This window comes from Diplotaxodon limnothrissa, linkage group LG23 (genome assembly GCF_057381915.1).
Source record: "Diplotaxodon limnothrissa isolate DT_005_m linkage group LG23, D_limnothrissa_male_GT1.1, whole genome shotgun sequence".
NCBI lineage: Eukaryota > Metazoa > Chordata > Actinopteri > Cichliformes > Cichlidae > Diplotaxodon > Diplotaxodon limnothrissa.
The window spans coordinates 13,906,989-13,932,071 of record NC_140617.1 but is presented as its reverse complement, the minus strand read 5'-3'; the positions used below and the strand labels follow the sequence as shown (position 1 = coordinate 13,932,071).

The 25,083-nt window shown below is 41.9% G+C and overlaps 2 protein-coding genes across 3 annotated transcripts in view; both read left to right on the top strand.

Moving 5' to 3' along the window:
- The window catches only part of crocc2 (ciliary rootlet coiled-coil, rootletin family member 2), a 44,308-nt gene extending 32,451 nt beyond the window's left edge, over window positions 1-11,857 (top strand). For both annotated transcript variants that reach the window (XM_085348421.1, XM_085348420.1), the window contains exons 23-36: window positions 80-223; window positions 2,763-3,001; window positions 3,100-3,259; window positions 3,351-3,518; window positions 5,180-5,564; window positions 5,648-5,778; window positions 5,881-6,001; window positions 6,106-6,260; window positions 6,347-6,787; window positions 8,040-8,189; window positions 8,277-8,468; window positions 10,153-10,284; window positions 11,511-11,690; window positions 11,774-11,857. In XM_085348421.1, the coding sequence (XP_085204547.1) occupies window positions 80-223; window positions 2,763-3,001; window positions 3,100-3,259; window positions 3,351-3,518; window positions 5,180-5,564; window positions 5,648-5,778; window positions 5,881-6,001; window positions 6,106-6,260; window positions 6,347-6,787; window positions 8,040-8,189; window positions 8,277-8,468; window positions 10,153-10,284; window positions 11,511-11,690; window positions 11,774-11,857 (2,682 nt within the window). The remainder of the gene's footprint in view (window positions 1-79; window positions 224-2,762; window positions 3,002-3,099; window positions 3,260-3,350; window positions 3,519-5,179; window positions 5,565-5,647; window positions 5,779-5,880; window positions 6,002-6,105; window positions 6,261-6,346; window positions 6,788-8,039; window positions 8,190-8,276; window positions 8,469-10,152; window positions 10,285-11,510; window positions 11,691-11,773) is intronic.
- Window positions 11,858-12,956: 1,099 nt separating this feature from the next.
- The window catches only part of sned1 (sushi, nidogen and EGF-like domains 1), a 31,266-nt gene continuing 19,139 nt past the window's right edge, over window positions 12,957-25,083 (top strand). Inside the window, exons 1-7 of the mRNA XM_085347195.1 lie at window positions 12,957-13,541; window positions 21,283-21,570; window positions 22,318-22,458; window positions 22,596-22,758; window positions 23,775-23,900; window positions 24,142-24,255; window positions 24,827-24,940. Of these exons, the coding sequence (XP_085203321.1) occupies window positions 13,323-13,541; window positions 21,283-21,570; window positions 22,318-22,458; window positions 22,596-22,758; window positions 23,775-23,900; window positions 24,142-24,255; window positions 24,827-24,940 (1,165 nt within the window). The 5' untranslated portion in view covers window positions 12,957-13,322. The remainder of the gene's footprint in view (window positions 13,542-21,282; window positions 21,571-22,317; window positions 22,459-22,595; window positions 22,759-23,774; window positions 23,901-24,141; window positions 24,256-24,826; window positions 24,941-25,083) is intronic.

Here is a 25,083-nt window from a genome sequence, read left to right as displayed (position 1 = left end):
CGGGAGCATACTGGCTCTGTTCACGTTTCCTTGCCGTGTTGTAACTCGGCTGACCGGTTTGTGTTTTCATATGCTGCAGAACCAAATGGCTGTCCTGCAGTCTGAGCTGCGTGAACTGCAGCTGCATTTTGAAGAGTCTTTGAACTCGCATGAGAGTGACAAAAAGAGTCTCACTGAGCAGGTCAGAGAGTTGAACCAGCAGAGAGAGCATGCGCAACAGGAGGTAGGAACTTTTAAAAAAAGTTGATGTAAGATTTTAACTTAACCTATTTTGAGTTTATTCTCACGAGTATCATAGATCAGACCAATCTGTATTCACTGTAATACATAATCATTGTGAATTAAATACCAGCCACAGGTACCAACCAAAGGACCCTGAAACATTACTTGTTTTCTGTGATTATACTTTCACCACATAATATCTAGGAAGGTACCGTGTCTCTTGTTTTTTTGTTTTTTTAAATATATGGTGTATCAGTTGGCTCTCACTAAATTGGCACAGGTTTGTACAGTAGTGTCACAGAAATGGTTCGGAAACTTTTAGTTTGTTTGGCTTGGCATTGGATGGGAGACCTTTCATCTGCTTCTGCTGTGAGGGAGAGTTTGCACCAATTTGTACCAGTACAAGCGAGAGCCATTTACCATAAGCCTATGTTGACATTGGCTGGTGTCACAGAGCTTTGCTAACATCAGGGTGCCATCAGGTGCAGCGTGCACTGGGCCAAATCCTGCAAGGAAAGGTGGTGCGGTGTCCTCTCTTAAGATTTCTACTCAGCTCGCAGTTTCTGTGTCCTTTTCCTGTCAAGTCCACAGGGGAAAAGTTTGGTTCTGTTGACCTTAATATAAACATTAAAGTGCAATTAGAGACTATAATTTTGGCTCAGTGACATACCTCTCGGAGCCAAATGAGGGAGCCGTAAATCTCATCTCTCAGGGTTGCTTAAGGTCAGGAATCCAAGCACAGGGTTGCTGGGCGTTTTAGTGAAATAACAAGCTCACACTCACCTCATTAAGATGTAACTGCAGAGCTGTAAAGGCCCCACCATGCCATGATTTAAAAGCTTGGCCTTCCTGGAAAAGGAGATTGTTTATCTGTGTGGGGCTTATTGGTTTCATTTAAAAAAGAAGCAAAATTTAGCGTCACCCTGTCTTCGTGCTGTCTCCTTAGTCATGTCAAAGTATAGTGAATGGGGATGAGTGGAGCCAGAGCACAAGAGTTTTGAGGTTTGGCCGGCCCTCCCTACCATATATCAAGTTAGGCTTCAGCAGCGTTGTCATATTTGGCCACCCCTGCTCGCTTCCTTGTTTGATTATTTTCACTAATCCCATCTCAAGATTCTCATGTCAGAAAGCAGGAGTGAGGACATGTGACAAAGAATCGAAGAGCATGAAAGACGAAGAACGATAAGGGGAAAGAGGTAGAACGAGAAAGAGGAGGATACGGTCTCTGGTACCATTTGATTGATTGATTGATTGGTAATTTATTTCAACATGTGAACAATATACAAGTACATTTAGAAAAGAAATGAGAGAAAAAAAAATATACTATACAAATTACATACAAAAAAACATTCTGATTAATTTACATGTTGAAAGGGAGTGGGAAGAAGTATACACTTATTTAATCCCACCCCTGTCCCATAAATTATCAGTGAATATTTAGTCAGCTTCCTTACTGATATAATTTGTAATAAAAATAGTGAACAGATTTCTGATATACTATATACTATAATATCACATCATGAATTTTTTGTTTGTTTGTTTTTAAATAGAGACATTCACTTAATTTAAATATTTTCCTTTTCTTTATAGATCGAGAAGATCATATTTTTATAACTCTTTTTGAACAGTTTTATGTTTGGACATTGCTTTAATTCCATATTCAGTTTGTTCCATAGTTTCACTCCTTGAACAGAAACACAAAAGCCTTTTCTTGTAGTACGTACCTTCATTGTTTTGACCATAATATCAAATCAAAGTTTAAGTTAACCCCTTGTGTAAATAAGCCAGCGGTGGAGTGTTTATTTTCTCCGTCGCAGCAGCGAGAGGCTGGCTCCGCTGGGACTCCGGGTCCCCCTCTCCCATCCGCATAACACAACACTGCTGCCCTCATATTCTCTGCCTCCTCCACTGCCCTCCACCCCAAAAAATCAGATAAAATAAAGTGGAGTTGGGCTGGATCAGCACTGGCTTGTTTTTTCTCACTTTAGAGTTTATAAGGACGAACCATCTTGTGTGGCCTCTAAACATAACACTCTTCCTCCTCCTCATCCTGCTCCTTGTCCTCCCTCTTCTCCCTCCTTCTCCCCTACCACTTCACCAGGGGGGCTGCTGTTTATCATGTCGCTGTCTTTGCACTGTGAGCTGCAAAGAGGAGACAGGGAGAGACAGCACCTGGCTAAAGGCCCAACTGGCTCTTATGCGTGCCCCGCTGAGCTCGGGCCTCCCTTCAACACACAAAATGTTGCCATAAAACAGAATATAGGTCAGAGAGTATTTTGAGATAGTGCAGATAATGCTTAAAATAGGAGATGTTGAGGAATAGCTTTCAAACAGTGAGGCTATGATGCATTATCCGATCCTAAGTCGGCATGCAGGAGGATTTTGTTACCAAATAAATTCTGGGCTGGAGCGAGAAGAACTCAAGAAAAAAGCTCAGTGTTTCTAAACTATTTATTTCATTTTCTTGCTCTTGTTTGTGACCCTCTAATTTTCTTTATTGATACATCATGCCTTTAATTCTCTGTAACTTTCCCATGAAGTTGGAGGGCCTCCGTCAACAGCTGCACGAGGGAGAGGATGGACGTTTTAAAGGGCAAAGGGAGTTGATTGAGGCTCACAGAGAGCTTCAGGGCTGTGCACAGGAGCGAGACAAGTTACGCAAAGATGCTGTGGACCTGAGAAGGCTCTTGGGTAATGAGACCCGAGAGAAAGAAGCCATCCAAGCCTCAAACCAGGAGCTGAGAGCTCTCGTCAAGCGAGCCGAAAGTGATAACAGCAGGTATGGCTGCCATGCAAGGCACGTTGCTATAATCGTCCACCAACAGTGGATGTTTATCATATTTTTTAATGTGTAAATATTAACCACGTCTTGACTAGTTTGAGACGAGCTGTGGAGGAGAATGAGCAGAAAGTGGCCGTCTTAGAGGAGCAGAGGAGCTCAATGCAACAAGAGGCAACAGCTCTTCGGAGCGGCATGAGAGAGCTGGAGAAGTCTCGTCTGCAAGCGCGCAGAGAGCTGCAGGAACTGCGCAGACAGGTGAAGAATGACTGAGGTCACTGGTTTCCATCTGATTTATTTGAAATGAAGAATTATATCGGAGTAATTTGTGCTGTGCTGACATGAACAGGTAAAGGTCCTCGAAGGAGAGAACATCCGGCAGAAACAGGAACTGCGAGAGCTGCAGGCCAGGGTATGTGAGGAGGAGCAGAAGGAGGAGGAGGCACGTCGTGAGGCTTTCACCCTCAAGCAGAGAGTGCTGGAGTGTGAAGCTGGCAGGGAAGCGGTGCTAAACGAGGTAGAAGGCCTCCGGGAGTTAGTATGCTAACAACACGCTAGAGCAAACATTCAACCTTGGCTAACATACCTCACATGTCACACTCACACAGTGACAGTCAGCATGAACCATAACACACTACTGCGCAGTGGGTTTGAAAAATCCAAATGTTGCTCAACATTTTAGCAAATTATTGAATTATAAATTCATTATTCAAGCTCTTCAGTCCCATAAATTCACATTGAGGGTCCCTAAATTCCCATGACCCCTTCCAGCAGTAAGTGAATATCGGGTGGATGTGTGTATTCTGCATGCCAGAATAAATTGATGATCATTATGATATATTAGAACGCTGATTAATGATGATGTTTCCCTTTTCAAACTACATATAAACCAGTCTGTAAGCTCAGTAAACCACTTTAGGTAATGGCCAATATATTCTCCAGTTTGATCTGAAACAGGCCGGACCAAGAACGTTTTTAACATAAAACATCTCCACATTATCTAAAACCAATCTGAAAACAAATGATCAAAAATAAACTCGTGAAAATAGAAGCAAAAAAATAAGTTACACGTAACAGCAAGTCTGCAAAAAGTGCAAAACCTGTACGTTCAGAATATTTTGGAGCTATACAGCAGTAACTTCATTTCTTTATAAGCAAACATGCAACATTGCTACAGTGGTTAGGGCTATCGCCTCACAGCAAGAGGGTTGTGGGTTTGAATCCACTGGCCAATATAGAAGAACAGTTCTATATTTCTTATTCCCGATGCTAAATACCTCTCAGCATTAACTATGTCCCACCAAAACACACTTTGTCCCACATGTAGCTTGTTGGGATCCCATCACTTAAAGTGGTCTGCATCTTTGAAACTCTTCCTTTAAACCCAAATGGAAAATAAACAGAAAGAATTGACAGGATTGTGGGTTTCATGTTATGATTTACTCGTGAGACTGATGCCCTTTTGCGTTTTTCTAGAAACAAGTGCAAAGGGACACCCTCATCTTCATTTGAGAAAAGCCTGATGTATAAAACTTAAACATTTGCTATTGGAGGAAAGTTTGTTTTTATTTCTCTGACATGTAGTGGGTTATAAAGAAGGGTCAGGGTTCCACAGTATATTAATCAATTGCTGTTACTCCTTATTTTCTCATTTCTGAGGCTCTATCAGTGAAGTCGACAAGCTTGTCATCGGGAAACAGATGAACTTCTTAAAGCCATGTTGTTTTTATTTACACAGCTACATTTAGGCCACTAAAAATCCTTTGGAGCATGATTGGAACTACAGTTATCAATAATAATGTTTTAAATGACAGTTTTTCAGTGTTGTAGATCAATTTATGTTCACATTATTAATGCTGCAGTTAAACAGTTAAAGATTCAAATACATGTAAAGATGTAAAAAAAATTAAAAAAAAGATAATCATCATCATCATCATTTACAAGATTGACATATTTTGTAGTGAGATTTTGGTCTCTTTAACGTTTTGGTTAAGGAGCATTTAATAACCTGTTAATTTATTAGGTCGAGCTGTGTCCTCAAATTATAATAGATTACAAATTCTGTTATTGGTTTATCGCATTTATCACATGAACACTGCTAAACATTTTCTACTTTATGTAATTAACACATGATGGACCATATTTAGTTTTGCTGATTTTTTCTTGGTGTTTGCACAGGTCGCAGGTTTACAGCGTCGTGTGATGGAGCTGGAGTCCACGGAGCATCAGAACCGAGAGCTACTGCAGGAAAAAGAAACTTTTCAGTGGCAGAGTGACCAGAGGCACAGGGAAACCACCGCCCAGCTGGAGGCAGCACTGGAAGATGCCAGGGCGCAAATCAAAGAACTCTCCATGCAGGTTGGTGTTGCTAAAAACAAGGCCCAGAGCGTGGAGGAGCAGCTGGAAGTGAGCGATGCCAAATGCAGGGACCTGGAGCTCAAGCTGGCGGGGCTGTATGCAGCTCTGCGCCGCACTGTTGGCATCAACCACGTGAGGCTTTCAGACAAACCAGGGTCACGAAGACGGTTTCCTTCCCCTTGGAGAAGCCACTTCTATTCAAAAGGTATAGTTGGGTCTTACAATAGGGCATCATGGTGCCATGTTTCTCTCTGAAAAATTGAATCGATGAGTGTGGTGTCTGGTCAGGAGGAGAGAGTGTGGCCAATGGATCTCTGCTCTCCGTGTCCTATGGTGAAGACAAAGAGCTTGACTTGGAATCAGTCAATACAGCCCTGCGGGAATTCCAGCAAGAACTCACAGATGCTCAAAGAGACAGGGTATATTTAAAAATCTTAATAACTGATTATAAGTTCAATGATTCAAACTCTGATATTATAGTCATATTTTTTTCACTTAAATAATGGCTTTGCTTTCCTTAGGATGAAGCCAAGGCTCAGGTAGTCAGTCTAACTCAGCATGTGACTGAACTCAAAGACAGTCAGGATAAATCATCCTCCCAACTACTACAACTACAAAAGTCTCTGAAGCAATTAGAGGAGGGTAAAAACCCACTGAACTCTTCACTCATACACAAACTAGCAGTAGTTATTTGCCTAAGCAAGCAATATGTTTTACATATATAACAGATACATATATTCTTTCAGGAAAACGAGACGTGGAAGAACGATTGAACCAGGCACACACTTCGCTTTCCCTGCAGGAAGAAGCAGCACATTGCACAGAGAGAGAGAAGAGAAGCCTTGAAGAGGAGCTCAGGGCTAGTCTGCAAGCCGCTCAGGCTGAATCCAGAGCACTTCAGGTACGTAAAAAGCAAAATATTGTTGAGAGAAATGTTGACAGCATCTTCTTTGAGGCTGAGGAAATCCTGTTCTTCTCCCTCTACAGGACAAGTTGGAGGTTGTTCAACAGTTAGAAACTTGTTCAAATTCAGAACAGCAGAAACTGAAGGAGTCTCTGGAGGCAGCAGAAGGCAGGGTGAGAAGTCTGGAGCTTTCTCAACGTGCTCTCGAAGGCGAGCTGCAGAGGGCCCAGCTGAGAGTGGCAGAGCTGGATGCTGAGGCAGGTGCATTACAGGAGAGGCTGACGGACATGAGGAGAAAACTGGGTGAGAGTGAAGACCGGTGCGCGGCGCTGAGGTTTAGTGAGGAGAGACTGGCCACGTCATTGGCTCAAGCTGAACAACATGAGAGTCAGCTGAGAGAGCAGATTCACAAACTGTCAAACACCCTCAGTGACAGCAGGAGCAACACGGGAGCCCTGCAGGAGCAGATAACGCAGCTGCAGAGGGCTCTGACTGCCAGCGAGCAGGACCGAAGGCTGCTGCAGGTACAGTCTCTCACCTGAACCCTCCATCCAGCAGGAGAACAACTCCCATGTTTTAGCTGGCCTCATCAGCTGTGGCATATTTTTTATTTACTCTGCTGTGGTTTCATTCAAACTCGTCAAAATCTGAGCAGTAAATTAGGCGCTACATCTATCCCATCGAGCATTTTATCCGTTGATTAGAGGTCTAAAAGATTCTAAATGGTCCGTGGCAATCAAGACTGAAATTGGGTTAAATGTGAAATTAAAAAGTGAAATTAAGTTGATCTTTCGATTCGATTGGACTTTTGTGACACAATGTCCAACTGCGCTAAAATAAATGAATTGTTGATAATGTATCAATACTCTGCATTCACTCATTTGGCTAAAAATCTTCCGTCTGCGTACCCAATAAAGGAAAGAGTAAAAGTGTCATGACTTCAACCAAACAGGGGATTTCAACAGCCATTTGTCGGAGTAAATGTCCTAATATTTGCTAATATTTGCTAACATGGTGCCACAAGTGAAAGAAGCACCTGGAAACCAAATGTCCCTTCTGAGAGAAACTTCAAAAGAGAGCTGGCTCTGAACCAGAGGCAACAAGACTGTTGGTTGGACTCTGATTGTGCCTGATACGGAGATGAAGGCAAGATGTAAGCTAGTGGAGTATTCTTGCAAAAACATTTTACAAACGGGCTTTCACAAAAACCAAACAGAAACTGATGGATATGACACATGATCTAGAGGCTAATTTGCACAGAAATGAATACATCTGTGCCTTGAATTGTTTGGCTTGTCTTTGGTGTAACTTGGGCACAAAAGGTTTTCAAAAACACTGATTTAGATTTGGAAGGTGCAAATGAATATGTTTAGTAAGGCGACCAAAGTGTATCAAGAGGGGTTATTTGAGTTACTTCTGCACTCTTATTAGTAGTCTGGCCATTTTGCTCTGACCTTTGACATCAACAAGTCATTTTCTCCCAGAGAACTGCCGCTCTCTGGATATTTTCTCTTTTACAGACTATTTTCTGTAAATCTTAGAGATGGTTATGTGGGAAAATCCCAGGAGCTCATTAGTTTCTGAAATACTTAGACCACCTGTCAAAACCCAACAACATTCAGACTATCTTAAATCATCATTCTTTTACACTTTGGTGCTCAGTTTGAACTTCAGCAGGTCATCTTGACCATGTCTAAATGCTTTACTGGACAGGGTCCTTCCGTGAAAAAGGTGATCCATTGCGTTGTGTTTTTGTCGATGTGCATGTGTCCATAGGAACGTCTGGATAAAACACGAGACGCCCTTTCAGAAAGTAAGAGGCTGAACCACATGCTCGCAGAGCAGAACCAGAACCTTCAAAGAGTCCAAGAAAACTCAAACTTTAATATTTCTGAGCTAGAGAAACATAACAGAACACTAAAGGAGGTGAGTCACAGTGGTAGAAGTGTAAGCAAATACAGGTACAAAGGTCAAGACACTGTTTTGATGTGTGGTTGATTAACTGTGTCCCAGAGCCTAAAGCAACAGCAGGAGGCTGAGCTTCAAACCTCCCAGCAGCTGCACAGAGAGAAGAAAGAACTCCAAGAAAAGGTCGCCAATCTCCAGAGCTTCTTGCAAAAGCTCCAGAGTGAGAGAGCTGAGATCGAGAAGGTGGTGACACGCTTTGGTAAAGACAAATCTGCACTTAGAAAGGCGCTGGAGAAGGTGAGCTGATTGGCCTGCTGCACAGTGCTTTCAAACACTGATTACACTTATCAGCTTTCTCCCCGAAATTCAGAAAGCTCGGTGAGATTCTGTGTGGCTGTTGTGTCAGTGTGTAAAAATAAAACCTGAAACAATTAGCATTAAAAACTAATACATTTTGGCAAGTGCTATACAAATAAACTTTATTATTTAAACAAGGGATCACCAAAAATGCAAAACAGGAGAAACATCCATAATCTTTAGTTGCTTTACTTCTTATTAAACCCTGAAGGGCCAAAGCTTTACTTTAGGAGCTAACATGGCTGAGTAAAGTTTTTTTTTTTTTTAAGATTGTGTTTCTCATATCAGTGTAGTTTCCTTTATTTATGAGAGATGTTCTAAAATACTCTAATGTCATTATTTATGGAATCTAAGTAATTTTATCCAAATCCATCATATTTCCACCTGATCTTTATGCCATACTGTTCCACTGTAGAAGGGATGTATTGCCTGAAACTACACCCGCCTCTGAAAGCTACCAACTGTTTATCCAAACAGAGACCAGTACCAGGGAGATAGTATTTGGGTATCTGGGCAACAAACAGTTTTCCAAATAAGCAGCAAGTTTGTCCGAACTCTGGTTGCTCTGGTTGTCAAACGAACAAAAAAACTTGGACTTTTTAATATCTCTTAATGTTTCTGTAGTTCTGTTAGCCGTGATGCACGAATGCACAAATATATTTTACACAAAATCCCCATTATCCTCGTCACACCAGTGGACCGGTTCCTGTGAAAACTATGAAAAATTGTAAGAAAAGTAAATTGACAGATTTATAATGTTTACAATTAAAAATATCACAACAGCACGTGTAAATATATGTGTGGGGTTACTGGAATGTTAAAGTCAGTCGATCAAGACACGGTATACACGAGATTTCAGTCAGGTGTTAGAATACACTGATTGTTAAAAATGTTTTACTTGTGTGTGTGGCACACAAAACCTAATATTATAAAGCTGCCAGCCTTAACAAACACAGGGGAAAACACAGATGCTGTAGTTATAAATAAGCATGAAAGAGGATTATTCATTATTTGGGGCTTTTATGTCATAAATCAACATAAAAGTAAAAAAAATAAGAACAGTAGTGACAAATACTGAGAATGAATCCCAGTTACTAAAAAGCAAAAAGCTGAAACAAGGCATTAAAGCCACGATCTTAATTATTTTTTTAAACCCAGGCCCTAAAGTATTACTCTGCTTTTGGTCAGTGGACCTAAAAGATATTTTTGCTGAATATGAGGTAAAATATCTGTAATATACGAGGAAGCCAAACCACAATTGGCTTTAAATGTAATTAAAGACTGCAAATTCTACAACTGCTGGAAGCCTTTGTGTGACAGCAGCCAGGTCTGAAGTAATCCACGTTTAGTGTTGGTCAGAAGGCTCCTGGACCAAGTGAAGACATATAAGACACATAAAAATACTGAACACTGCCTTTATTATTCTGTAGTTTAGTGTTATTATTTCCTGAGCTTTCTGTTTGCTGTAGAAAGTCATCCCAAACTGAGGGAAATACGGAGGTGGACTGTGGGAACCGAGAGGCTCTGTGCTCGGCTTCTGCTACACCGATTACAGGAAGGCACACGGGTGCAGAACAATCATGGTAAAGTCGTTCACGTTATGTCACCCTCGTGCTGTTGTCAGGTGGAGATGGAGAGGTTGAGGAAGGAGGAGGAGGCAGCATCTGTCGCCAGAGCACGAGAGGAGCTGGAGCAGAGGGTGCGGAGCCTGGAGCAGCAGCTGGCTGGAAAACAGAACGAGATGCAGACTCTGCAGGTGAGAAGCTCCAGGATTACAGCAGAGGACGAGCAGGGACTGCACTGGCAGCACAAACTGTTTTATAGGATCTATACGTAATCCTCAAACAATCCAGCTGTTCCAGCAACTGAAATTATGGTTATATTTTCATCATTTTTAATGGCTATGTTGTTTCTCATAGCATCCTGTTTCCTTCATCTATCACAGACAATCTAAAGTTTTCTAGTGTTCGTAATGATGATGTTAAAAACTCCAAATAAACGGAAAAAATCATTTCAGCTGTCATCGCTTCAAGGTACTGAATTTAATTGACACTGAGTCATTTCTGTGCACTCCATCGCTGCTAGAGACAGTATGAAAGATTGATTGGTTAGTGTAGTCAACTCAATGCGATGAGCAAGGGTTGGATCTGACTTTGAAACCACACACCACACACACCCGGGATAATCTTTCTTTCTGGCTCTAATAACAACTATAATTTACAAAATGGACTTCATGTTTTACTTAGTATGACCTGAAAGTAGAGTCCATAAACTCATCAGAACATTTTTATTGTAAAAGGATTGAAGGACAAGCAGTACCAGCAAACAGTTTCACAGCAAATATCATAAAGACATTTAGTAGATTGAAAAGGAAAATTACAGCGTCGTCGCATGTTTTTTATCATTAAACAAAAAGTAATTTTAAGTGCTTAAATAATGACTCACCTGACTAACCTAATTAAAACGACTCTAAGATGATGTTTCTGAGATAAATACCATCCATTTTCCACTGGTGGGTCAGTCTTGTTATGACCTACGATGTACATACTCATGTACATGTACATACATATAGAATTGACTGGGCTAACTCAGTTAAGCCTTTCTGGACCCAAAGAAGAAGACTTTCCCATCTCAAAGTTCAGGAGTTAAACTCTAAGTTTGTGGTTTCTGGAACAGGATCCAGATGTTGTACAGCTGTGGCATTCAGGTGTGGCAGAGAGAGAGAGAGAGAGAGAGAGACGGTGTCTTCCATAAAGAAGCCAAAATGTCAGTGGATCTGACAGCAGCCTATAAAGACACAACAAAAGAAATGTGTAAATCAGAAAATGCAGAAGTTAAAGACAGCTGCCTTCCAAATAATGTGTTTGTAAAAATTTGTGATCAGAGAACCCCACCAGGAGACACTAAAAGTACACAAAAACCCGAATTTGACCTTTTCTCTCTGTGTTTTCAGTCTCATAATCTTTTCTGAATTGTCCTCAGGCCCACATCTCCCAGTCAGAGCATGCTCACGCACACCGCCTCCTGGAGGTGACAGCACGCCACCACCAGGAGTTGGATATGGAGACGGAGCGTCTGAGAGACAATCAGCTTCAGGCAGAGCAGGCTTTGGAGAGCAGGGAGAAGGCACATCGACAGAGGGTCAGAGGCCTCGAAGAACAGGTATTTTAAATCTACCTGTGAATGTTTTCTGTGTGATTACAGATATTGTTTTTTTTGTTTTTTTTATCTGGGGTTTTTTGCAGTTGCTGGCGCTCAAAGAGCAGCTCGATCAGGAGACGAGAAGACGACAGGCCTATTTCAATCAGATGCTTCAGCCCGGCGTGTAGTGAGAGTGAGAGCGTGCTCCTCCGCCTCTGTTGGCTGCTTCCCAACAGCGTTACGTTTCAACCTACATCTCCATACAGAGAAACCCACTCCTGCATTCGCTCCCACCTCGCACATGTGCACACAGGATTACATTAATCCAAAGGAAAACTCAACAACAACAAACAAAGAGCGTTTTGTTTATAAGTGAACTGGATGTGCCAAATTGTTTTAAGGATTTCCTCTGACTCACCGCAGTTGGCGTTTCTAAGTCTGCTCATGCTGTGTCAGTTTTCTTGGTTCATACTTTCTTCTTTTTCCTAGATTTTTTTTTTATTTTTGCAAACTCATTTGTCATATTGATCATGTGAATCCCAGTAAGAATATATATGAGTGCAGATCCAAATATTTAGAATAGTCATTTGCAGATTTTAAAAGATTTTTTCTTAGGATGTCAAAAAGACTAAATAAATGAATGTTATCATGTGTGGTGTTTGACTTAATCAGTACTAATGGTGCAGAAGTTGATTATTTTCAATAAACTAAAGCGCAGTTTCAAAGTTTCACAATAGTGTTGGCTCTTTCACGACGTGTGAGTTTTGCACTCTTACAGCATTTGTGAATTTAGTGTTTCTTGTTTTCCTGTGTGAGAGAATGACCTTCTGTCGCTGTTGCCATAGATTTCTGTCAAAGATAGGTGCACACTCCTCATGATCCTTTAAAAGTTCACTGCCACTTATCCTGTAATCATCCACAACCCTGAACTATCGCAGTAGCATGTTTTCATTCTGACTTTGAGTATCTTAAACACCAGTAACCCGTTTCCATTTTCTTCCATTTAAATTCACACTTATTTCCCCAACAGTTCACACACATGTCTTCTCACTGTGTCACATAGCAGGAGTTTCACTGAAAGGGGAAAATCCTGTCAGTTTCTTTAAAGCAGCCCTTTGATTACCATAGATCCGCCCAGTGCTTATCCAGTTACCGGCCTCGTTCTAGCTATTGGCTAGAAGGAGCTAATTATGCAAGGTAGTGAATCCCTGTGGGGGAGGTGGGGCCAAAGCTGAAAGAACTCCTTTGGCAAGCAGAATAGAGCTTTTATTGAGGATATTTCTAAGCTGACTATCAGGGACCAAATCACTGGATTGTTTTTAAAAAAAAAAATCTCAGCTGAATCAGGTTGCTCCCCCTCTTTCATTCCTTTCCTTCGTTTCATTTCAGTGAGACAGAGTGTAGCTCATGCAGTGCCCAGCAGAAAGCAGAATGCAAGGAATCTGCAGTATTCCCCTGTCTCACACAAGAAGCCCAGTTCACCACTGAAGGACAAGTGAGGAGAACCAGAGAGCAGTCAGAGGAGGATTCAGAGGGAGAACGTGCGGTCTTGTCTTGTTCTGCTCTGCTCTGCTCTTGTTGCCTCAGGTGTACGCGCTCCTCCCTCTCCTCCGCTGTGCCTGCTGTCAGCTCCATCCCTGGGTGGCTGAGGCCATGGTGCTGGTGCTGGAAGCCCTGCTGCCCTGCTTCTGCACCCTCTTCTTCCTGACCCTGCTGCCCGGCGTGGAACCCGCTGTGCCCCTGGAGGACTTCTACCCCTTTGGCCGGGACAAGGGGGACTCCCAGACCATTGCTCAGGATGACGGCGGCTCCGGGCTCCTGGAGATCTCTGTTGCATTCCCCTTCTTTGGAGACAGGCACACAGGACTCTATGTGAGTACAGAGGAGTGTGTTTCTGCTGATGTGTTTTGAAATCACTGGTTATGAGTGTGCATGCACTTGGTAGCTGGCAATTGGATCTGAAATGTTGTGGATCGTATAAGAGCCTCAGGGAGCTGAGATGTGGCACACAGCCAAATACTACATTGCGGTACCCTCAGAGAATTTGTATACGTTCATGTAGAATATCGCGTTTTCCCCTCACGGGTGTAATCATACTCCTCTGTGACTTTCTCTTTACATCTGCCCCTTTCTGCACTCTGAGGTCCCTCGAGTGCACAGAGGCAGAGCAAGAGACAAACTATTAGCAGCACAGCGGTAACTCCTGTTATAATAAATCTGCAAAGAGCTGTTAAAGGAAGTGACAGTTTGTGTTCTTACTGTCGCCGCAGCATCTGTGAGTGGTTCTCTTTTCAGAAGGAGCGAGAGAGCGGAGGGAAAATATGCACAGCAGAGAGAGAGAGAGAAACAGCACTCATGGGAGGAAGCCCAACGGTTTGACAAGGATTTTCGCACAGCACAGTGAAACAGCCTTTGATCTGCCTTTGTCATGTATTGGGTTCGGTTCCAGCGCATGGAAAGGCAGAACTCCCTTAAATCAACACCACCTGTTGTGGTGAGGCATCTGCGTTTGCGCTTCATATCTCCCCTTCCTCCCTCTTCAAACACTGGGCGAGGGAGGCTGAGGAACCATGGCAACAATGGGCAAGGTCAGAGGTTGTTTTTCTAATCTGAGCGTTTACGCCACGAGCGGTGAGGTCAGCTCCCTCATGTGGAAAAATGTAAAACTCTCCTGCATCTAAACGCAGCGTAAAGACAGAGACGCGATGTTTACGAGCACAACTGCTGGCACTTCTCCTTTAACAATACTGATACTCTGCAGTGAAATTAGACAAGATAAGACATGTTGCTGTTTGCTTGGCTTGTTGATCTTAGACTGAATTATCATCTGATAGAGAGATAACAATCTAAATCTGAAAAATGTGCTGTGTTGGTAGTGATGTGATACCCCGTGGCTCTTGCTTTGCGTCTCATTCTGAGGTCAGAGAAAGCAAAAGCAAATTATAGAAACCACTTGAAATTATAGTCACGCTTGTTTTAAAACCTCACCTGAATCCATTTAACATGCGCTGTAAAGCAGGCAGCCCACAGGGCAATATCTGCCACCAGAGAGCTGCTTTGAACAGGTAATATTTCAGTGAGTACTAAAGGGGTAAATTTGTATGAATAATTTCTCCCAGGACTTTGTTCCAAGCCTCTGGGCTACATGGAAGCTGCAGAATCAGACTGGTTTTAGATGGTTTGTGGGCGCTGTCACGCTTCATTATCATAACTGATTCTGCTGAGCAGTAAACATGCCTCGGAGCGTATTTCTGAACCAGGACGTCTTGTTTGCAGGAGTTTCCGTAGATTTAAGGATCATCACAGCCATGCAGCGCTTGTTTACAGATACTTTTAATGTCACCTAAGATACCGACTTGGTCCCACTCCAGTCCCATTTCTGCCTCGTAACCAGGCTGTCCCTCTGTTACGGTCTGTGTCAGGGAGTTTTCTCATGTTTCTCTCCTCCTCCGGGTCCTCCCTCCCCTCCTCCCTTCCTCCCACGCCTCAGATAACATGGCAGGGGTCTTCCCCCTGGAACTGTCCAGCTGCTTTATCTGAGAAATGACCAATCACTTTAACATAATGCAGATGTACCTGCAAAGAATCTTAGAGGGCTTCTAAACAATGCGTTTCATGGATTAACTACTCTTACGGATGACCGGCGTAAACACAGCGAAGGAGCACATCCAAGGTCAGAGAGGAAAGAACACAAGTTTAAAAGCAGATGTGAGAATAGACGGGCACGATCAAAGGGAGTTAGTGCAGAGAGAAACTCTCATGGATAGTGGAAAAAGTCCCAAGTCTTTCAGTGGATTAAATAGACTGTCACTGGAAATAAATGCACGTAAACAACATTTCAGTACATTTAAATGTTTCCACCGAGAACGTTCTACAGCATATCTGTATTTTTACAGATTACACATCTGCTAGTGCTGATCTGGTCTTCTGAAGAGCACCAACACTTTGTACAGTTTCATTCACTCGTTTCACTCACCACCGTGTATGGCCCAAAGATGTGTGCGTAGAGTTTTATTCTTTGTACTCTGCATGGGTGCATTTTACATGCATGTGTAGGATGAGAGATGTGTGTTATATTAGAAGCAGTTCATCCTCCAATGGAAACGATTTTTCTGCACATACTTAAAAACATCTTAAAGTGTTCAAGTGAATGATGCTCTTTTAAAGAATCGGGCTTTTGGGAATACACTTCTTCTCTTTGTTGCAGAGAGTTAGCGGAGGAGGCTGATGCCACTTTGAAGCAGTTTAAGGGAAATGTCTCTAAAACTAACACTTACTCACAATGGGAGTACTTCAGCTACAGCAAAGCTGGAGTATTTATTTGTTCACAGGTAATGCATGACCCAAAAATAAATGAAATGCCCCACTGTTCACCGGTGTGTGTAGGAATGTCCCAACAATGTTAATCAATCTCAGCTCATGAGGAAAAACTTTTGTTAGTTTTGTTGATGGAAGAAGTCAAGCATCTCGTATTTGCTTAGTTATGGCCACAGTGATTCTTTCTGAGATTCGGGACTTTTATTCGTGATGACTGAGCAATGCCTGCGTGCTCTTGCACATGCACTACACAAAGGTCAAGTGTGTGGTGGTGATTGCCCGATGAATGCCTGGCCTGGGTGTTCCCAGCACTCAGGATAAAACAATACAGTTCTGTATGTAAGAACGAAATGTAGGCTTTTTCTTTGGCAGTACATACAAAGCAACAGATTCGACTCCAACTCGTACACGTGTCAAGTGCCCCCAAAAAATACTGACTCTTAATATTTTTTTGTGTGGAGACAAACACGTTGCATTAAAGCAATGTAAAAAAAAAAAATCTACTACACGCACAAAAAAACGGGTGAGGTCCAAACACCAAGAAACATAGAGCACAATCAATCTTATGGTGGCCCTCACGAAAAACGTCATGACAGGAAGCAATCATAAAAATATAGATTTATTTAATCATCATGAAAAAGTCATCAAAATACAAAAAGTAATGCGTTAAAATGTTACAGTACACTAAAGAATCGTATACATGTATATATTGATCACATTCATTTTTTTAACTGTCTACAAAAGCATTATAAGCACAAACCACATCATGAATAAAAGTGTCAAACCTAAAAATCTTCTAACAGTGAGAGATTATTGATAGTTTGCACTGATGACGACTCATTGCGAAACACATTTACTTTGCCCACAGGCAAGATGAATGTGACGAGCGACACAGGGCTCTGACCCGCGCACTCATTGGCTAACAATGTTTTAATCTGTTTCTGGATTATCGTCCTTTCTGACACAGAATGGCCAAAATTTACAAAACAGACTTTATGTTCCATTTAGCACGACTCAATATGAATCCCCACAGTAGACTTGTGACTTTTGACCATTAACATCTGGTAAAGGCCCTCAGCGACCCTGAATTGGATAAGTGGGAGAAAATGGGTGGTTGGATGGACCCGAAATAAGTGAATGAGGCCATAAACTCAAAGGAAAGTGTTTATTGAGGTCAGGGCTGAGGGACATTATCCCATAGACTTCTAGAGGACTGGAATCTTTTTCCAGCCACAGGTATCAGCCCCTGGAGGCCATTAAAAAGAATGCAGTTGTAAAGCTACATCCATCTCTTATACTGTGTATGGTCTTCCTCAGTAATTGATTTTTGTTAGAAGAATATTTAGCAGTGCTGGTATTCTGTTTGGTTTTGTATGTGGCAGAATGTGAAGAAAAAAAGACTGAAGGTGGGATATTTCACAAAGTGTGAAGTCAGCAGCTGATTTTGGACTCTGCATTTTGAAACTTTAATCCTGGTGTTTTGGTTGCCATCATTTTTGGTTATGTTGCCAACAGAAGTGACTAACTCCAGTATCTAGTATTTTTAAAAAGCCCAATGTAGAAGAGGGAGAACAATGAAACCTTTATGTTTCCCAGGATGGGAACAAAATTGCCACAAAATTAGACATTTTAACATGGAAGTCTATGGGGACTGGGTCACTTTTGGAGTCAGCCTCAAGTGGGCACTCATGGAGTTGCAATTTATGGCTTCGTTTTTCAACCCAAGAGATTGCTGCTTGATTGTAACCTGTAGATGACAAATGAGGTCCTTGATAGAAGTCATTTTAAGCTCTTGCACTTTTAACTGTATGACTGACAAATTAAGACTTTATTTGAGTGCCTTTACGTATATATTACACCAACCCTCCACTTCACCCGTTCTGTGAAAGCATTTCAGTGCTTCCCTGCAGTTGTCGACAGGATTTATTGCCTCGCTCTAAACTCTTTGTAGCATAAGGTGAGCCGGGGCTAAGGAGTTACAGGCCAAGTGCACAGACTGTAGACTGCAGTCACTTCCTCTGGTCTCGTCAAATAATTGGACAGGGTTGTAGCTGTGAAACCTCCGTTTCTGACAAGGAAAATTAATGTTTTCCTGAGCCGATCCATGGGCACCTTTTTCATTTAGGGGTTTGCTTTGGCTTGACTTAAGCCAGATGAAAGTTTATTTTACTACATAAATTGCTCAGCTCTAAAGAAAACCACCCAAGCAAAATCCTGGATGTATCCGGCAAAGAATTCCCAAAAAATAACAAGAGCGTTAGGAAGAAGCAGAAAGAAGTGGCACCGTTCAGAGTGAGAGTAAGAAATATGGGGCGAGAGATGCTTCTTACAAGGTTGAATGATCGCACCACTCTTCGGTCTGACTCTGACCTTGGTCACGTTACAGCGCAACACATGGCACTGGCTTTGAACCCATTCACTCTCCCACGAGTGTGATGTAGGAACATCCTTCTCCGGTTTGGTACAATCTAGTTAGAAAACGCAAGCACAGGAAAATAATGCGATATGATGCAAAGCAATAGGGTCCCAAGTTCATTTTTATTCCTCTGAGGTCATTTTCATATTAAAGTAGCATTAAAAAAAACCCAAAGAAGTATAAATACACTTCTTTAAGCCGTTCCAGATGCTACAAGAGATTCGATTAGGTGATTAAACATATTCCAGTATTAGAATATACACTCTATTTAGTGTTCATGACTTCCTACACTAATTCTGCTGTAAGATGATTCACTTCCAGACCGCTGCCACCACAGGTCTCTCATTAGTGGGCATGTGGGTGTGCAAGGTTTGTAATTCATGTGCGTCCTTCCATTCCTTTAGCGCTGTGCCCTCTCTCTTGTTTTTCTCCCAGTATCGGATGGCGCTCTGGCTGACCTCCGGGCCCTGCCCCTGCACTCGCTCCAATGTTTCCCCCCCACACATTGGCCACATTCTCACCACATCACCCTGGTGCAGAGGGGAAGGCTGTGGTCGGGCAATTAACTGAGCCCCCGTGCTGTGCCAAACAAAACTTCCTCTGCTGTTTTTACAGCAAAGTCCTTCAAATTATGGTTTTCATACATGCGTGGAGCAGAGCTGAGCCATCTGACGTTGCTTTGTCACTGTCATATGCAGCTCGGCCTGAATGTTAAAAGAGAGGTAAAGTTCACGCCAGAGTTTAGCGGAAACAGGGTTGGTGCTATGAAGGGAAGAATCTCATGCTGTGGGTGCACAGAAATAATGCATGAATGAAAGCCTTTCACACGGATTCAGCCCTTTATCCCGCAGAACTTTCCTCTCCACTCAGGTTTAATCGTACCTGTCAACATCGGGATTTGAAAAAGTTTTTCCTGCACTCTGCCCAGACCGTCCCTTCACCCCTACCGCTGGCCAAATAGCCTTACATCAGTGGTTCTTATACTTTCGAAGCCAGGGAACATTTACAAGGATGCTCTCATAATTCCACTTAGCTGGTTTGGGTTTGGCATCACTTGATCATGAAGACTGACTCAAATGTTTGTCCATGCTCACCAGCTAGCTAGCAAGCACAAATCCAGATACAATATGATGCTTTAAGAGCTACAGTGCTCCCAGTTTGGAACAGCAAAATGATGGACTTATAGATAATTACTTTGTGGACCACTAGTTTGAGAACCATGATCCTACATATAGACAAGGATTGGAAGACTGAATATTCAGGGATTGGGTTCACTAGTTCAACACAACTCCTAACCTTTCCTAATGTCCAAGAAAAATTTCATTTTTCAGGAATCAGGAGAACATGAATTATACTGGGAACAGTGGTTTATTTTAATTTTTTTTTTTTTTTTTTAAAAAAGAACAACAATTAATAAATTGTAAAATTATGTGCTCTTATGTGGGCTGATCCCCACAGAGGTTACTGCTGGAAAGCACCAGTTTCATTTTGTGTGGGTGCAATTATCTTTTCTGAACCCCAGCTGGTGAACACTGTGACCCATTTGTATTTAATGAATAGTTGGGTTTCAGATCCACTCTTTTTTATGCACAAAGTCTGCACAGGTAGACTCCTTCCTAAATTATGCTTAATTTTCTCACTTTCTTATTGCAGTGTCCCTTCAGGAGGAGAGTATCCTAGCTATTATCCCAGGTGTTTTTGTGGCTACAATTGAAAAACCTAATGACAGTCATGTTGCTTAATTGAAAAGAGGACAGCTCAGAGGAAAGCTGAATGTGTATGTGATTGTGTGTATTCAAAAAGGTGACCACGAAGAATGGGCAGATTGCAGCTTTTGTGCAAATTTCTCATCCAAACTTTATAATAATTTGTAACAACAAATTTTATAAAAACGTGTCCACCTGAATTTCTGAGAACTAGTTTCAGTGGCCTGTCTCATTCTTGGTTCCAGGGTTAAAGTTTGAACTTTGAGCTGAGCACCAAGCAAACATACATACATACATATATATAACAACATTATGGATAATTTAGCAGAACAAAGTTCTGATATTAATGTTATTTCCAATGCAGCTGGAGACCAACTAAACGTGTATACCACAGAAGAGTCAACTGTGCCCTCTGCTCTCTGCTCTGACTGTGTCATGAGGCTTTCTCCTTTCAAAGCGGTCTGTGAAGAGCGTCACTGTCTCTGCTCTTTTTGACACGTGTCAGGTTAGGTATGTAATGTCCTCTCTGTAGGTTCTCCTGGGCAACTCTAGGGAAACTTAGTTTTTAATAAATAAATGATCCTGTTTTTGGCCTCTAGAAGTCCAGCTGTTTCGATTGTAACGATATAAAAGAAAGAAAATCCAGAAATAAACCAATAAATATATATTTTTCCTGATTATTAGTGTGACTCTTGATGTAATATCTGATGACTTCCCAATCAGTTAATCAAGTGATTAATTCATTACTTTACATATTTTAAGAAGCTTATATTCTGCCATGCAGTAGAACATCCATGCACATTTCTCACAGGGGACAGATTCGTTTACCTGGTTATTTTGCTGCGGGCAAATGTATGGATTTACAGACCGTGAAGTTCTTCCTGCTGTGATGACTTTGCAGGTGTGTGATCAGCAGAAACTGGGTTTTTTCAGCTGCCGTCGTTATTTGAAATAAAAGTAGTGTCTGTTCGCTACACGAAAGTGCAAACATCCGTTATGGGAACTTTCACCACCCCATGCTGCTGTTTATTTTGTGAGGTCAGAAATGCTCCCTCCAGCTCTTCCTCAGCACGCTAACCCCACCAAGTCCTCCAAAGAATTCACAGTGGTTAAATCTGATATGTAAATCTATCAGTTTATTACTGATTTAACTCCAGCTGTTCCTCCGTCTCAGGTTAACAACAATGGCCTTGTGTCCTTCCTGAGAGAGGTGTCGCAGTTCACACCTGTAGCTTTTCCAATCGCTGGAGACAGAAGGGTCGTGGCGCCGTTCTGGGCTGATGTGGACAACCGTCGAGCCGGGACAGTCTTCTACAGAGAGAGCCAGGATCCTGTGATCCTCAGGAAGGCTTCGGGTGATGTCAGGACGTACTTTTCAGAGTTCCCCAACTTCAATGCAACGTGGGTCCACATCTCTACATGGCATCAAGTCACCTTCTTTGGAGGAAACTCTCAAACACCAGTATGAATTCTCATTTAACATCCTGCAACCATGTAGACGCAGTACAATGAGGGCCTATCATGCTCATTTCCAATTCTATTTATTTATTTATTTTAAATCTGCATTCAAATGAATACAATCAGCATGAATTTATTTTGTCTTCTGGAATGGTTTGTGCCAGAAAAAGGTTTAGAAATAATGTTTAAGGGGCAAGTTTTGATTGGTTGCCCCTCAAAAACAGAAAGTTTGAACAGCAGGTTTGTGGGACTAATGTGGTTGCATCTTAAAGATCCAAAAGTAGAAAAACAATTAGCTGAAAGCTTGTATAGAGACGAGCCACCTCCTGCTGCCCATTAGCAAGAATGCAGATTGAAGGCACTTCTGCTCTTTGTTTCATCTTTTATCTACAGTCTTTTATGAGCTGAGTGTTTAGAGCAGTCTGAAGTCTGAGCTTTTAGTTCACAGCAATTGCTTTTGCATACACTGACCTCATTTTTGAAACCTTGACCATGTTTAATATGATCATCCAACAATGGAACAGGAGATACATGGCAGAGTATAAGGAAAAACAGAACTAGCCCTCTTTAAAGTGTCTTTAGGGTCTAGATAAGTGACTCTTAACCAGGGATATAGTTTGGTTTCTTGAGTCTTACAGAGTAGTTTTATATGAATGGCCTGAGTAAATCATCACCTTGAGGATTCTGATTCTTACAGAATTTCCTAGAAATCAGGAAGCCATTTATCTGAGCCTGTTTCTCTTCTCTGCAGGTGAATACTTTCCAAGTGGTGCTCATTACAGACGGAGAGCTTTCCTTCACTATATTCCAATACAATAACATCACTTGGACCACAGGCATGCATGCCAGCAGCGGAGGAAACCTCATTGGGCTAGGCGGGATTGCAGCACAGGTAAGGTCACATGTTTATCTGCAGACGTTGTACCTCCGGTGTGATACGCTCTCCGACAGCATTAATCTAAACTGTAATTCAGCTTTTTTTCTTTTCTTTTCTTTTTTCTTTTCTTTATTATGTCTGCCTCTTCCCAGGCAGGTTTTAACGCTGGTGATGGCAAGCGCTATTTCAACATCCCTGGCTCTCGCACAGCTGATGTCGTAAATGTTGAGGGAACCACCAATGTGGGCTTCCCGGGCAGATGGGTCTTCCGCATAGATGACGCAAATGTAGAAGTGGGAAGCTGCAATAACTCTGGTAAGTGCTGGTCTTTGGGGATTAGTTCTTCAAATCCACTTTGTTGTCTTAAGGAAAGCTACTGTGCTCATTTTAGCTTCATTTTAATGTTCTTGGACTCAGATTTGCATGATTCATAGCTCAAAATAATCCTTATTTGTCTTATATTGGACTTTGGTGCAGCCCTTTAGTTCAGTGTCCTAGTCTGGAACAAACCATTTAGCTTCTTTTCTTTTTAAATAAAAGAGACTAGAATGTGGTAAATGTAGATGTTAGATTATTTTCCCTAACACAGCATAAACTTAGAGCAAGGCCTGGATAAGTAATAGCACTGGTGCCGGACACCATCTAAACAGGTAGACCTCACAAGTAAAGCAGAGATTTAGGTATAATAAACAGACACAGTGATCATTTCCACCTCCTTATTTTTATGAAGAACCTTACTAGAGTTGCTTTGCATGATTTATAGGTAAAACAATAATCCTTCTTTATCTTCGTTACCATGTCCCCCAGCTAAGCCACTGCCTAAAACAAAGCTGTTTTTACATAATGTTTGGCTTCCTTTTTAGCTCTTTGTTTTTTGGCTACATCTCAGAAACTGAACTCTTTCACAATACATGACATCATACAGATCCAAGAGTTAAAAAAAATGTTTTAAAACTGAGTGTTCAGAGTCTGAAGCCTGAGCTCTGTGCTCACAGGGATTACTGCACATACTCTGACCTCTTTATTTCAAACTTTGGTTTATGTTTAATATGACACAAGACTGGAACAGTACATATATATGATTAAAAAAAAACAAGGAAAAGCATAATGCCACCTACCCAGATCTAAAAAACAGATCTAAAACAAATCCTGTCATTGTTAAATTGAATCTAAGGTAAGTTTAGCATAATTAATAAAGTTTTACACTAGTTTTTACACAAGGCTCATCGTCGTGATTCCTCTTGGGTTAAAGTCGTTTTCTAATACAGCCAGATTTTAACACTAAACTTACAAAAGATTAACTAAACAGTTCCATCGACCTCCTTCTGCAGCGTCAGTGTGCCCACACCTCCGCCCATGCCTGAACGGAGGCCAGTGCATCGATGACTGTATTAAAGGCAACCCCTCCTTCACTTGCTCCTGCTTGGCTGGCTTCACCGGTCGAAGATGCCAAATCGGTGAGTTATGGTTCACACTGCTTCCTGTTCTGTCGCTCTGCACATTGTGAATGACTTCCTGACTACCTGAGATGAGGAAAATTAATGTCAGCAGATTTTCTCTGCCTCACCGAAGGGACACCTGGATAATTCCTTAATACCTGTATCAGTTTCTTCTCATTACTTGACCCTGACAAGAGGATTCTCTCAAATTAAAAATGTCATGCTATCTCCTCTGTGTTTTGTGTTCCTGTCACTGTAGATGTCAATGAGTGTGCCTCACAGCCTTGCCAGAACGGAGGGACCTGTAAAGACCAGATTAATAGTTTCATGTGTCAGTGTCCACCTGGTTACACTGGGATTCTTTGTGAAACAGGTAAAACTGACACATTACCATAAAGTGGTATCTTTTCCAGTTGATCATTCATATTTGCAACTTTAAAAATGTACTTTTAACTTAAATGGAAATATATTTTTTATTTAAAATTTCTCCTATTGATCTGGAAGAAATGCAGTTAATTTAAGTAATACATATTTCATATGTCATGCTATCACAGAAAAAGTTTTGTGTGATGTCTGTGGTTTGTTTATTTGCTACAAAGCAGAAAAGCTGAAAACTGCTTATTTCAAACCGTGTGTGAACTGTGGAGTGCCGCACTGTAATTGCTCCAGTTTAGCATTTTCACCACAGAAAAGGTTGAGGGGTTTTGTTTTTTTAGGATATCTTGGTCCAGCCTCTCTGGAGCTTCTGTGCTTCTTCCCACAGTCCAGCCTGTGGAGATGTATCAGACCTCTTTTAATACCTTTCGCAGCCAGCAGCACATACTTGGAGAGTGAGGGGAACAGTGTGGCGGATATATTAATCAGCTGAGTAAATATTCCATGAGCGTGTCTCTCTGTTTCTCTACATGTGTGTGTATGTGCGCACGCTCGTGTGTGTGTTGCAGACATTGACGAGTGCAAAGACAGGCCGTGCTTCAACAACGCGACGTGTGTACGAGGCGCTGGCGCTTTCACCTGTGTGTGTGAGCCGGGTTACACTGGTGTCCTGTGTGAGACAGGTGAGCGGGGGGAAAGTAGGCATCATTCTCCAGAGGAAATATTTTCTGCTGCTTTCTACATCAAACTGAGTCTTTTGGCAGATGCTTCTTTCCAAAGAGCTTCCCAGTCTACCTAGACAAATGGGTTACGGTTGAATGGATTT